This window comes from Schistocerca nitens, chromosome 4, assembly GCF_023898315.1.
Source record: "Schistocerca nitens isolate TAMUIC-IGC-003100 chromosome 4, iqSchNite1.1, whole genome shotgun sequence".
Classification (NCBI taxonomy): Eukaryota; Metazoa; Arthropoda; class Insecta; order Orthoptera; family Acrididae; genus Schistocerca; species Schistocerca nitens.
In genome coordinates this window covers 608,750,417-608,763,554 of record NC_064617.1, presented here as the reverse complement: position 1 = coordinate 608,763,554, position 13,138 = coordinate 608,750,417, and the positions used below count along the sequence as shown (strand labels likewise).

The 13,138-nt window shown below is 45.2% G+C and overlaps 1 protein-coding gene across 1 annotated transcript in view; it reads left to right on the top strand.

Moving 5' to 3' along the window:
- Positions 1-13,138, top strand: part of LOC126252464 (protein SOX-15-like) — a 299,474-nt gene that overhangs the window by 267,307 nt on the left and 19,029 nt on the right. The window contains exon 3 of the mRNA XM_049953360.1: positions 10,068-10,364. Within this exon, the coding sequence (XP_049809317.1) occupies positions 10,068-10,364 (297 nt within the window). The remainder of the gene's footprint in view (positions 1-10,067; positions 10,365-13,138) is intronic.

The window sequence follows — 13,138 nt, the reverse complement described above, 5'->3', positions numbered from 1 at the left end:
AATACTTCTTCAGTAACATGTATATCTATATGTATGCTCGAAAATCGTAAAGTTTTGTTGCACTAAAAATTGGATGATTATAAAAGTGACTGGTAGCAGCTTAACACATAATTATTCTACCCGGTCGTGGTCTCTGCACTCAGTCACTGTGCCCACAGTTAACTATTCAGCGATGTTGGGACGAATCGTCTGACCTCGACAGAATCAGAGATAAACGTCTCGGAGAGGTTCGGCGAACCAGAAGTACCTCGCGCTTGAGTACCAGAATTAGCGACACTCACGTTAAGGAAAGCCACAGCGACGGTGGTGCTGCTGACCCAATATTGACTGAGTCCGGTCACACGGGCTGCCGCCGGCCGCTTCTCACGGCTGACGCGCGATTTGCGACCCGGCGTTATCTGGGCCGCCCTCCTGTTTGCCTCGAGTGCCCCTGGCCTGCAAACACGGCCAGGAGAAAATAAAAGGATGGGGCACGGCGCCACGGCCGTGAATTATTTTCAAGGTCAAGGCCGCTCTGCTGATGGTGGTGTGCCAAACTAAATTTTCACTCTGCAGCGGAGTATGCGCAGATGTGAAACTTACTGACAGATTAAAGCTTTGTGTCGGATCGAGACTCGAGCTCGGGACCATTGCCTTTCGCGGGAAAGTGTTCTACCGGCTGGATAGTAAAAGATACGGTACTGGCGGAAGAAAGTGGGCATGAGTCGTGGTTGGCTGGCCCTATCGGTAGCTGCCACGGCAGCTCAGCGTCTTCAATCAGAGGGCTGGAGGGGGAAAAAAACACAAAAAACAAAAAGAACGAGTGAAGTATTCAACGATCAGCTTGAACACGTATCATGTGACATCCGTCCAAACGAAATGCCGAGAGCAATAAGGATCAAAATGTAAAAGAAAGATAATTTGCACCCTAAAGTCAAAAGTCCCGAGTCCGACTCTCCGTCCAGCACCAGCACACAGTTTTAACCTGCCAGGAATTTTCATATAACTCTGAGTTCCGTAAACATCGCCCAGGCTGTGGCTTAGCCCTGACTCCGCAGTATCCTTTCTCCAAGGAGTGTTAGTCCTGCGAGTCCTGAAGTTTGGAAGGTAGGACACGAGCTACTGGCGACAGTACAATTCTGACAACACGACGCGAGTCGTGGTTGGGTAGCTCAGGCGATAGACCAGTCATGCAAGATAAGAAAGGTCCCGAGTTCGAGTCCTCGTCCGACACATAGTTTTAATCTGTCAGGAATTCTGATGCTATGTGGGTTTCTGTGGGTACTATCACCATTAGATACACCCTCATTTTTGTTTTCCTCTCATTACTCCTGTGTAACTCCATCATTCAACTGAAGGTGTACTGCCTTATACCTGCCACTCATTGCCGCTTGGGTATCCACGTCATCTGAAACTGAAAGAGATGTGCGTCATCTAACGAAACACTTTTAAATTCTCTTTTTAGTTTCTAATATACATATGTACTCCGCAAGCCATCTTATATTGTGAGGCATAGCGTACTTCTGCTACCACTACCTTGCCCCCACCCTCTTCCCCTCCTTTCCTTCCGTGTCCCATTTGTGAAATGTTCTTGGTAAGTATTATTGTTAGCGAACTTCTGAATGAGCTTTAATTTAAAAATTTTAAACATGGCTGAGACAGCAACTTTTGAAATTCTTCACGCTAAATGATACTGTTTGGCTGTTATCATTTAGCGTGAAGCTTTAATTTAGCTAATTTTTGGGTTGTTCTCATTTCGCGAGACATGGTAGTATTACGTAACTGAGGCAACAGAGTGGAACTATCGTGGAATTCTTGCAAACAGTTGCGATATCACAAGCGCGGCGCTCGGATTCTGTGTGCCGTTGGTTCTAGGAGGATACTCACTGTATAGAGCGATTTTTAAAATACGCTGGTATGCAAAACCTAGCGACGAATGTAACTTTTGCGTGATGTGTCACTGCCAAGTCACACAGCTCGATGAAACTAGGATGGTAAATACAAGGAACTGCTACAATATTGTACAGAAGGTAACTGAAAGAAATAGGCAATTAGACGATCAGAAATGATATTTTTATTCAAATACAATAACTGGACTGAAGTCGCCGTTATTTATGCCGGCCCACGGACATTACGCAAGGCGAGGCACCGTTGTCAACAGGGTTTGTGATCACCATGGACGGCAATATATGCTCTGCAATGTGCTACTGTCCTCGATGTTAGTGAGGTGTTCTTGTGGCAGGGTGCTCCATTCCCCCACCACCGCGGCAGACACGGATGGTTGTTGATGTATGTGAATGTACTACAATGTCTTCCCAACCCATACCATACGTGCTCGATGGGTTCTTAATCGGGGGAAAGGGCAGACCAGTCCATTCGCCGAATATCCTCTCGCTCCAAAAACTCCGCCTGCGCTGTTCAATGCGTTCGTGCATTCTCATCCATAAAAATGAAGTCAGGGCCAAAAACATACCTGAAAAGGTGCACATGAGGAAACAGTGCAATGTCACAAACTTGAATGTACAGCACTTAAAGATTTGAAGGTCATTATTCCCATGCAACGTAGTGCCTCCAGACATTACAACGTCTGGACCACCAATACGATTATGTTCGTGGCCATTACTTGCTCCCGCCTCTCGCCATGTGATGGTACGTCCAGAATCGCTTCTTAGACTAAATGTGATCACATCTGAGAAGAGCAGGCGGCCGTGCTCCTCGTTGGTACAGTCCCTCTGGTTCAAATGGTTTAAATGGCTCTGAACACTATGGAACTTAACATCTGAGGTCATCAGTCCCCTAGAACTTAGAACTACTTAAACCTAACTAACCTAAGGACAGCACACACATCCATGTCCGAGACAGGATTTGAACCTCGACCATAATGGTCGCGCGGTTCCGGACTGTATCTTTGGCCGGATACGCAGTGGTTCGGTCCTCGGGTGTAAAATGAGGGGGCAAGTGCTGGAGCGTTAGTTACCTCGGCTCACTCTAAAGATGGCTGCACGGTATTCAGCCGAAATATTAGGAGAAGAAGATGGATTTATGCGGCTGCACGCCCGAAGTTTTATGGAACAGTCTTTACGCCACGAAAACATGAAGAAGCACAACAGGTCAATTAATTGTTTGAATTGCTCAGTAATATGCTTCTTCGAGTTTAAGTTTTCATTAATATGCACGACCAAAAATTTGGTGGCTGAGAGGCAACTGGTACTTTTCTTGTAGAATCTCCCAGGCCACCAATGACCATCAGCAGCGGCTGTTTTTAGCTCCTGAATATCAGTTTGAAATTTACATGCTATGCATGAGTCTGTACGTGCAGAGTCCATTATCATAGTCACCATAATACTAGCGTTGACGCATTTCGAAGTACTATCGATTTTTAATTTTACAGACAGGTTTATGAAAACGACGAGGACATCGTTACAAGCGTTGTCGTATTAAAATCGGTTCAGAAATCAATTTTACTTTTGTCGAAAGAAGAATCCTACACAAGTTAGATCTTACAAAAAAATAAAAACACTAACCTTCGATTGTTAATCACGCAATTTATTAGAACAAATAGTGCCGTTATTGATGTGGAACAACTGATTCATAGCACGAATAAAATTACCTTTAACTTTTGCTGTGCATACGAAGTTCGGTATCTTTCATAGGGTGCAAGTTACTTTAGCTGATGGTGCCCTATATAAAAAAACGACGTGATAGAAAGGACTATATTACTGTAATTTGCCCCAGCGCTGAGAGAACTATATATGAGAAGAGCTGAGTTACTTTTCTGTCACTGTTAACGAAATGCCTGCATCATTTTATAACAGCCACTTCTGAAGAAGTTCATATACGCGGAATAGTATGCAGGGTTACTCTTTACTCACATAATTATAGTTCACGAGACTGTGATGCCTCGGTAGAGTTCTTTCTGGGGCTTCGCTGGCCAGTGTTGGACAGCAGTAGACGGTGAGCGGTTGGAAATGGATGTTTTTTTTTCCGAGCGATGGCCTGCATCGCGTCGCAGCGAGTACGTGTCCGCCAGACAGAAGTGCAGTGGACGTGAGAAGAGGCGAGGAGGAGCCATCGAGACCACCCAGGGCGCCGCAGCTCGCAGCCGCCGGCCCTCCGAGTGTCACCGTTACCTAACTTCCTGCCGATAACACTTCTCTCCTTTTTCCTCAGATAATCGATGGAAAAAGGAAAAAGGCTAGGAAACCGGACTACCAGTTCTGCATTACGTAACGATGTAATGCGTTACAAGCACGAGGTCTCTGTGGTCCAGACATGATTAGTGTAGCGCACGGGTTAAGACATTGGAGGTTCAGGGTCCACACTCCATTCCCGCTATCATTTCCTGGTTTCTCCACAGCGTCATTGAATCAGATTGCCCGAATGATGGAATAAACAGGTGTCGGGATTCTGCCCAGTCCTTATCTGTCAGATGCAGTACCTGACAGGTGTCAAGAGAGGTGCTTTTCACATTACCGTGGTAGCTGGGTAGTTGGAAGCTTCCTTTCATGATAACGGCGGTATGCCGTTATGCTAAAACAACAATTATCAGTTTAATTAATGGTATGAGGATCAGTAACTTTTCAGGGCCAATGTGAATGAAAATATTGTGATCGGAGGACTTACTGACAGCACTAAAAGGCAATACACCGTTGTATCCAACTTCGACAAAATCATTTTAATATAATAAAAATTCCGCTTCACTTACCGGTAATTTCTTATTTATTGCACGACCGGTTTCGAAGCCAAAGGCTTCATCTTCCGGTGGTCACAAAGGTATTGTGTGGCCTGACGTTATCGTCCTGAAAGCGGACGTTTGTTTTATTCTCTGGCCTGACTCCTGAAACTGTGCTTATCTTGTAGCGTACTGAGTTGGCCCGAGTACAAATGACCACACCATGCCCATCTCAGAAAACTGCACACATTGCCTGCTGATGGTTGCGTCTGAAACTTCTTCTCTGATGGTGTCGCCACTTACAGATTGCTTTCTAGATTCCAGATCGGGACCCAGCGTCTCATCTCCCGTGATGATGGTGTTCACGTTCGTTCAGCAGATTCCAACAACTTTCCATCCCATATTTCTTTAGTCTCAGGTGAGCTTCGTGTGATCCATCTGGCACACACTTTGCAATAACCAAGGTTGCGATACGTCTTGTCTAAGGCATATTACAGCTGACATTGAGCCGAACACACAATTCCTTGGACGTAAGTCCCCGGTCATCACAGATGAGCGGGATGGGTTGGGACATGGTTCTTCAGGATGTTTTCAGCGGCATTAAACCACAGTAGATGAGAGTTCTCAGAGTTCCACCTCCAGCAAGCCCTGGTTTAGAAGTTTAATAAATATTCTTAATCTGTTTTAAATTAAAGCATTTACGTTATGTGTCTTAAAGTCTTTTTCTGAAATTACAAAAATTACTCTGACAAAATAAGGTTTTTCCAAATTTGAAATTTCTTTTTAAATTACAACATGTTCATATACCTAAGGACGAATATTCTATTCATATCTAAAAATGTTGCAACCGAGAAAACGTTGTGAATAGTGCATTTAATAGTCTTTGTGTTACGCTATTGACCAATAAACAGCCAATGAAATCAAATTAATAACAAATGTTATCAAAACCATTTGCAAGTAAAAACATTCTGAAATAAAAGCTATTGACTGCTAAAGCAAAATTTCATTTTCGAGACAGAGAAAATTGTTAAGACATTAGGGAAACTTAGTTCTCCCCAAATATCACGAGTCCTATTATGAAGAGACCTTCTTTTCTAAAGCACAAGATGTTGCACGACTGACTATGTACGACTTAATAGTCCACACGTTCAGTGACTAGTTTTAAAAATGTGCAGCATTTTACTCACTATGAAATTCTGTAACTGAAGAAGTAACAACATCCTCAGAATACTATGTGACTCTAAAATATTTGCAAAAAAGAGAAAAAACCTCATGTCTAGGAAGAGCCGAAAGAGTAAAAGAAGCCAGAAAATGCTTATGGCGGTCTTTAGGGCGAGTTCCTTCATGTGATTCTAAAATGGGTCACTAGGCAGAAACATCGACCGGAAACTAAGTACACTAGATCACTATCCTCGCTGGTCCCGGCGGAGGTTCGAGTCCTGCCTCGGACATGGCTGTGTGTGATGTCCTTAGGTTAGTTAGGTTTAAGTAGTTCTAAGTTCTAGGAATCTGATGACCTCAGAAGTTAAGTCCCGTAGTGCTCAGAGCCATTTGAACCATTTTTTTTTGTTTTTGTCCTTCTGTAATGCTAGCCAGAGCCACGCTCGTGGAACACCCCGTTTACCACATAAGTCCAAATAGTTTTAAGACTATTGTGCACAGTTAGTACACAGCGGTAAGCAGAGGTGGATTACTGTGTGGTGCAGCAGCTGTCATCGTAGAAAAGCTGCACAGGAGCAGATATGATTAGCGAATAAGTTAACACAATAAAAAGAAGATATACTTAACACGTATTTCTCCAAACGCACGAAGATTAATTATGAATACTGCAGCAAGAAGCATAGTCCAGCTCATCATTGTCAACAAGGATGGAGCACGAACGAATATGTCCTAGCTTAGCGGCTCTAAACACAGATGCGCTGAGAGGCTGCTGCCGGCCGTCATGTATTGAGGCAGCTGAAGGCGCACCTGCTACACTGCTGCTGGAGGACTGGCTCAGCGGGAGCGCCCTATTGGCTCTACCGGACCCCGCGCCACCGCTGTCAGTGTCAGGCGGAAACTTGTAATTCCATTACCAGCCATGATACGCCGTAGAGTGGAATCGATAGGTGATACCACAGAGACTGGATTAACAACAATCAGAGAAAATTTAAGAACGTGATTTTAATGCTACTGGTGCTCTTCATAGTCCTCTTTCACTTCATATAACGCACTGATCTTTCATATAAACGTGTAAAACGGTCAGAACATTCCTTATCTGAGATCATGCTCAACCCATGCGTGACACTGTCTCGAAAGTCCGCTATGCCGTCAAAACGTTGACCGTTCATGTGAATTACTGCACTTTGTCGCTATTATTTTTTACAGCAAAGGTTATCCGCCTCGGTAGCTGAGTGGTGCCGGCACGGTAGCTCAACGTGTTCGGTCAGAGAGCCGACTGGCCTCTGTAATTAAAAAAAAAAAAAAAAAAAAAAAAACTGAGTGGAAGGATCAACAAACGAACTTGAACGGATGTTATTGTGACGTCCGCAACCACCAAACACAACGATCAACAACGAACAAAAAAAGTGATCAGCACTTTGGAATGCCATGCAAAAGGGCCCGGGTTCGATTCCCGGCTGGGTTGGAGATTTTCTCCACTCGGGGATTGAGGGTTGTGTTGTTTTCATCATCATATCATCCCCATCGACACGCAAGTCGCCGAAGTGGCGTCAACTCAAAAGACTTGCACCAGGCGATAGGTCTACCCGCCGGGAGGTGATATCCACACGACATTTCATTTCACAGCAAAGATTTATACACGTTTTGCGTTTTGCATTTGAATCAAGTCGTGGCAGGCGGTCGCGAGACTTTGTGTTTTTCTGGAGTCAAAATGAGCGGGACACACTTTCCACACACTTTTTCCCTCTCCAAAAGATTCTACATGCGTACTTAGATATGTTGCTCCATTGGGATCTATGACGCAACAACGTTGACGCCCTGCGGCCGTACGTCCGCTACTGAACACTGCCTGCTAGCAGCTGAGTGATGGAATGCACATCGGTTGTTTACACTTGGTAGTTGAATATGTCACCGTAGTTAGTGCGCCGACGTCGCTTACAAGCCAGGAATAAAATCAGGCTCGGAATCTTTTCGACGGACTGAGTGTGCTGTTGGCCCTGAGTTCGGAATGATGCGAGTATTCGTTAGCTATGAAAGCGTGAGAGTGGGCCCCTAGTAGGCGAGCGGGTTAGTCGCCGCTGGGGCCGCTCGCCTTATCTGCCCGGCCGCCCGGAGCTATGGTCCGGCCGCGGCGGCCGTCGTCGCGTGTCCGAACGTCAACAAACGGTGCGCGTGGGATCACGGCTCGCAGCGTAAACACGCCGCCGCCAGTCATCGTCATTAGGCGCTGCGTCAGCAAACAGCCGCGGACCGCCGGCCGCGGACCGCCGTCCTGTCTGCCGGGAACTCGCCTCGCCTCGCCCCGGCCGCCCGCCGCCATCGGCCACACAACATTACCACGGCCAGCCACCGCTTATGTGCTTCAAACAAAGTCTAAAAGTAGTTATTTGGATTTAATAATAGAGTAAAATTTGCGCAGTGGACGGCACGTTACGTTCTTTAACGAGCTAGAGCTCTTAACAGTTTCTGATGGTTTAAATTTTGCTCGTTAGAGGACATAACCTTACGCTCGACTTGGGCGCCCCCTCAGTTGCATCTGTTTTACACTTTTATTAAATCAAAATAATTAACTTAAGCATTTATTCGGAAAAACATGCAATATGAAAATCTGAAACATTCTTGAATAACTCTTCTTAAGCTAATGTATCCTAATAGTTTTAGTGTATCAAACTGCAGGCCTATAGTGTCATTATGGTGTCCTGGGGCGCAAAACCTTTTAAATCACTTGAATTTTACTATTCTTATCCCCCCCCCCCCGGAGTCCTTTTGCATTCCCCTCCTATGCCTTTCCCCACTCCCTCTCGCGTCACGCGCCCAGCCCCCCCCCCCCCTCTTATGAGTCCGCGTCCACCGTCGGCTCCACCCCTCCCCCCTACCACACTTCGTTTTTCCTCTCCTTCCCCATTTTCTTTCCCATGATCTGTCCAGGTTCCCCCCATCTGCCCTCGGCTGTGGTGTGTCATATTTTTGCCAACTTTTTAGTGCAGTGTTTTAAGTGAGTGTTCAGTGTTGTGCGTCTTTTCTAAAGTGTTCCGAATAGAAATCATGCTGTTCAAAAATGGTTCAAATGGCTCTGAGCACTATGGGACCTAACTTCTGAGGTCATCAGTCCCATAGAACTTAGAAATACTTAAACCTAACTAACCTAAGGACATCACACACATCCATGCTCGAGGCAGGATTCGAACCTGCGATCGTAGCGGTCGCGCGGTTCCCAAACTGTAGCGCCTAGAACCGCTCGGCCACCACGGCCGGCAAATCATGCTGTTGCTGGGTGTGATTTTTATATCCCTTGCTAACAGAAACCAGACTGTCGCCGTGTTTTTTAATTGCGTGTCTATTATTTTACTATGTCTGCTTCCTGCGTATTTTATTAGCATCGCCAAACCTTTGTTTTATGTTTTAAGTTCCACAATTTTCCGCCATTCTACCATTTAAGTCATCGATTTTATCGCCTGCTTTTATTATTTATTATCTTCATTAAAAAAGATGTTGTAGGCTGAAGAGTGGCGTCCTAAGCTGCTGCCAGCCCGCCCCCTTCGGGGGAGTCGAATCTCAATAAAGGAAAAAAAAAAACTATTCTTATCATTGACATTGCTCGTTGCAGCTTGACGTAAGTTATGTAACATTTTTTGTAGTTAGACTGTATATATGTGAGGAATGTCTTACAGCTCCTATTATAGTGTAACTTTTTTATATATCCATACTATATATTATGAATGCCAATTCCCAGTCCTCTTGATAACGGCATCGCGATGTACCCATGGCTCTACGCTGTGCTCTTCCGGTTGCTATAACATTTCAAAAGTTCACACAGTCCCTTTTAGTTATTCTCACGACCGGATTTCCATCCAGACTGTTTTATGTGTATGGCGTTGAAATCTTTGGTAACCGGCGCAATGAACTTCATTTGACACTCTTATGTAACTTGATGATGCCAACCACGGCAAAACGCGTATTTTTAAATAAAAGTAACTTGGCGACAGTGACAGTTTTGTTTTCAGTATGTTTTCCCATTTTATTAAACTAGTCTTTTTCAGCAGTATGTAAACGTAATTAACGTACGGTACCAGAGTCTACCTCTAATTTAGCCTCTCTAAGCATTCACGCCTCGTCCATGTCGTCGGTGGCGATAGTGGGTCATGTGCGGAGAGCAGGACCCACTCTTAAGCAGTACGGCTGATGTAAACTGCAGCGCCGGTTACGTCCAGCGTTAGCAGAGCAGCTGAGCCAACGGCCCGCGCCCTGTTCGCAGGCTGCTGAGCGACGACGACAAGCGGCCGTTCGTGGAGGAGGCGGAGCGCCTGCGCATGATCCACAAGAGGGACCACCCCGACTACAAGTACCAGCCGCGCCGGCGCAAGGGCGGGGCCGCCGGGGGCGGAGGAGGCGCGGCCGGAGGCGGGGGCGGCGCCGGCGACGGCGGGGGCGGCGGGGGCGGCGCCCTGGCGCGCCAGCAGGAGCCGGCCGCCGCGCACGCGCACTCGCACGCCGCCGCGGGGTCGCCGCCGCCGCTGCACGCCGTCTCGCACCAGCACGGAGTCGTCTTCAGGTGCGTGTCTAGCCAACGTTTTACAACTCCGAATCCCGTAGATTAAGCTCTCAGCAATGGGCCCTTCTCTAGTTACGTCCATGTAACAGCCACTGCTGTCCATAACAAGGGCAGAGCAGCATGGAAGGCCGTTCAAAACAATCCCTCCGATTTACTTGAATGAAGCGGGGGGTGAGTTTCCACTTACGCATAGGGCTACACAGAACAATAAGAGATTTATAAAAGAATATCTTTTAGTTACACCTATGCACAACCACGGCTACTTTTGAGGATTACGTTTGAGATCAAAGTTTTCATTTACTTCCGCGTTCTGGTCCTAAAATGTCAATGGGGTTCGACCGACAGCCCTGCCATCCTGACTCATGGCGTCATCAGATGCGGAATGGAGGGGCACGTGGTCAGCACACCTCTCTGTCGGTCGCTGTCGGGTTTTTTTGTCTTTGCAACCTACTAATCGGTCGGTTAGCTCCTCAGTGGGCCTCACGAGGTTAACTGCACCCCGTACTAGTCTTCCCATGAAGGAAAAACCCCTGGCAGTACCAGGAATCGGACCGAGGTCCTCCGCATTGCAGCCGCCGCACTGACTACTCAGCTACGGAGGAAGTCTTAAGTTTTCGTTTACATTTCATAAACGATCAGTGATCTAATCACAAAGGACAAACTTGAAAACGGTAGTTAAATTCATCCCATATGTTTGCGTCCATTTGCAGAATTACTGCATTGGCTATTGTTGCTGTGCGGCGACGGTTGCATATTATCTAGTGTTGTTGAAGGTGGGAGGGAAGGCTCACTGACTGTCTTTCACAACGCCCCATACCTCACAAAAAGACTGCAAATGGTAATAGAGTTATCAATTCAATGAAAGCAAGTGTCAAGTTGGCTGTAGCGTATTAAGCTATCGAAGAAGTAAACTACAGCGACATATAGCTACAGCTACTTTAACATCTGCTCTCAATGAATGGATAACTGTACTACCATATGCAGTCTTTATGAAATGAGAATTGTATTACGGTATAGATTCCATGTGCTCAGTTTGTTGAGCCTAAAACTAGATCTACATGCAACTGCGCGTACAGCGTTTGACGCGATTATGTTTTATACACGTATGTGCCACTTATTTTTCGTAATTTATGCACATTGTGCCATAGTTTATGTCTGACGATGATTTTCTAAAATGCGTAACATTTAATAAAGAATTATGCGATCAAGATACTTCCATAACTGCAATTTGTGTGAAATTTGAATCGTCGCCTTCCTCTACAATGGAACACTTCCTGCGTAATGGAAGACTACTTTGATGCGGCTCCCCATGCTACTCTTATCTCTTATCCTGCGAAATCCCCGTTATCACCGCAATCTGCATCCATTTCCATTTGAACCTGCTTACTGAATTCACCTCTTAGTCCCAATCCACAATAAATTTTAATCGTGCCCCCTCCACTCTTCATTCCAGTTCTAGATTCATAATTCCTTGCATCCAATCCTATCAACCCTTCCCTTCTTTTAATGAAGTGGTGCCACACAGGTGATATACAATATGTACAAGAACTAAGAGTGAACTGTAAGACTGGAAGACCAATAACGAAGTACTCAGATTAAAAAGGATACGAGGCAGGGATGCAGTCTTTCGTATCTGCCGGCGAAGAAAGGAACGTATGGAAATCACTGATAATATGAAAGGACAGAACAATAAGACATATGTTAAGGGATGAGGCAATAATTTCCATGGTACTAGAGGGAGCTGTAGAGCGGATGTCAAAATGTCCAGCAAATAATCTAGTGTGCTAATGCTACTCTGAGATGAAGAGTACAGGAGAACTCAGATGACTGACAAGTTCTTTTTTTTAAAAAAAAATAAAAATAAAAACACCCCGGAAAAATGCCTTTACGTTCGATGTTAACAAATTTCTCTTCGGCAGCAACGCTTTACCTGACACTGCTAATCTACATTTTATATCATTCCTACTTCCGCCATGATCAATTATTTTATTCCCCATATAGTAAAAATCATCTACTGTCTTACTTCCTAATTTAACTGCCTCAGAATCGCCTGGTTTAATTCGACTATCTTCCATTACCCTCGTTCTGCTTTATTTGATGTTCACTTTATACCCTCCTTTCAAGACGCAGTCCAATTCTTTCAGGTGCTGTAAGTTCTTTCCTGTCTCTGGCAGAATTACAGTGTCATTGGTAAATCTCAAAGTTTTTATTTCCTCTCCCTGAAATTTAACTCCTTCTCCAAATTTGTCTTTAGTTTCCTTGCTCAGTGTACAGATTGAATAACGTTGGGAAATGGCTATAACCCTGCCTCACTCCCTTCTCAACCACTGCTTTACTTTCATGCCCTTCGTCTCTTATATGTGCAATTCTGGTTTCTGTACAAGCTGTAAATATCTTTGTGATCCCTATATTTTATCCCTGCTACCTTCCAATTTCAAAAAGTGTATTCCAGTCAATATTGCCAACAGCTTTCTCTAAGACTATAGTGTTAATCTTTTAAGAGGCGTCGTAGGTACAGTGCTGCCTCGTATGTTCCCACATTTCTCCTGAATTCAAACTGATCTTCTCTGAGATCGGCTTCTACCAGATTTTGCAGTCTTCTGTAAATAATTCGTCTCAGTACTTCGCAACCACTGCTTATTAAACTGATAGTTCGGTAATATTCACACCCGTCAGCACCTGCTTTAATTGTAACTGGAATTATTACATTCTTATCGAAATTTGAGGGTAATTTCGCCTGTCTCATACATCTTGCACACCAGTTGGAGTACCGC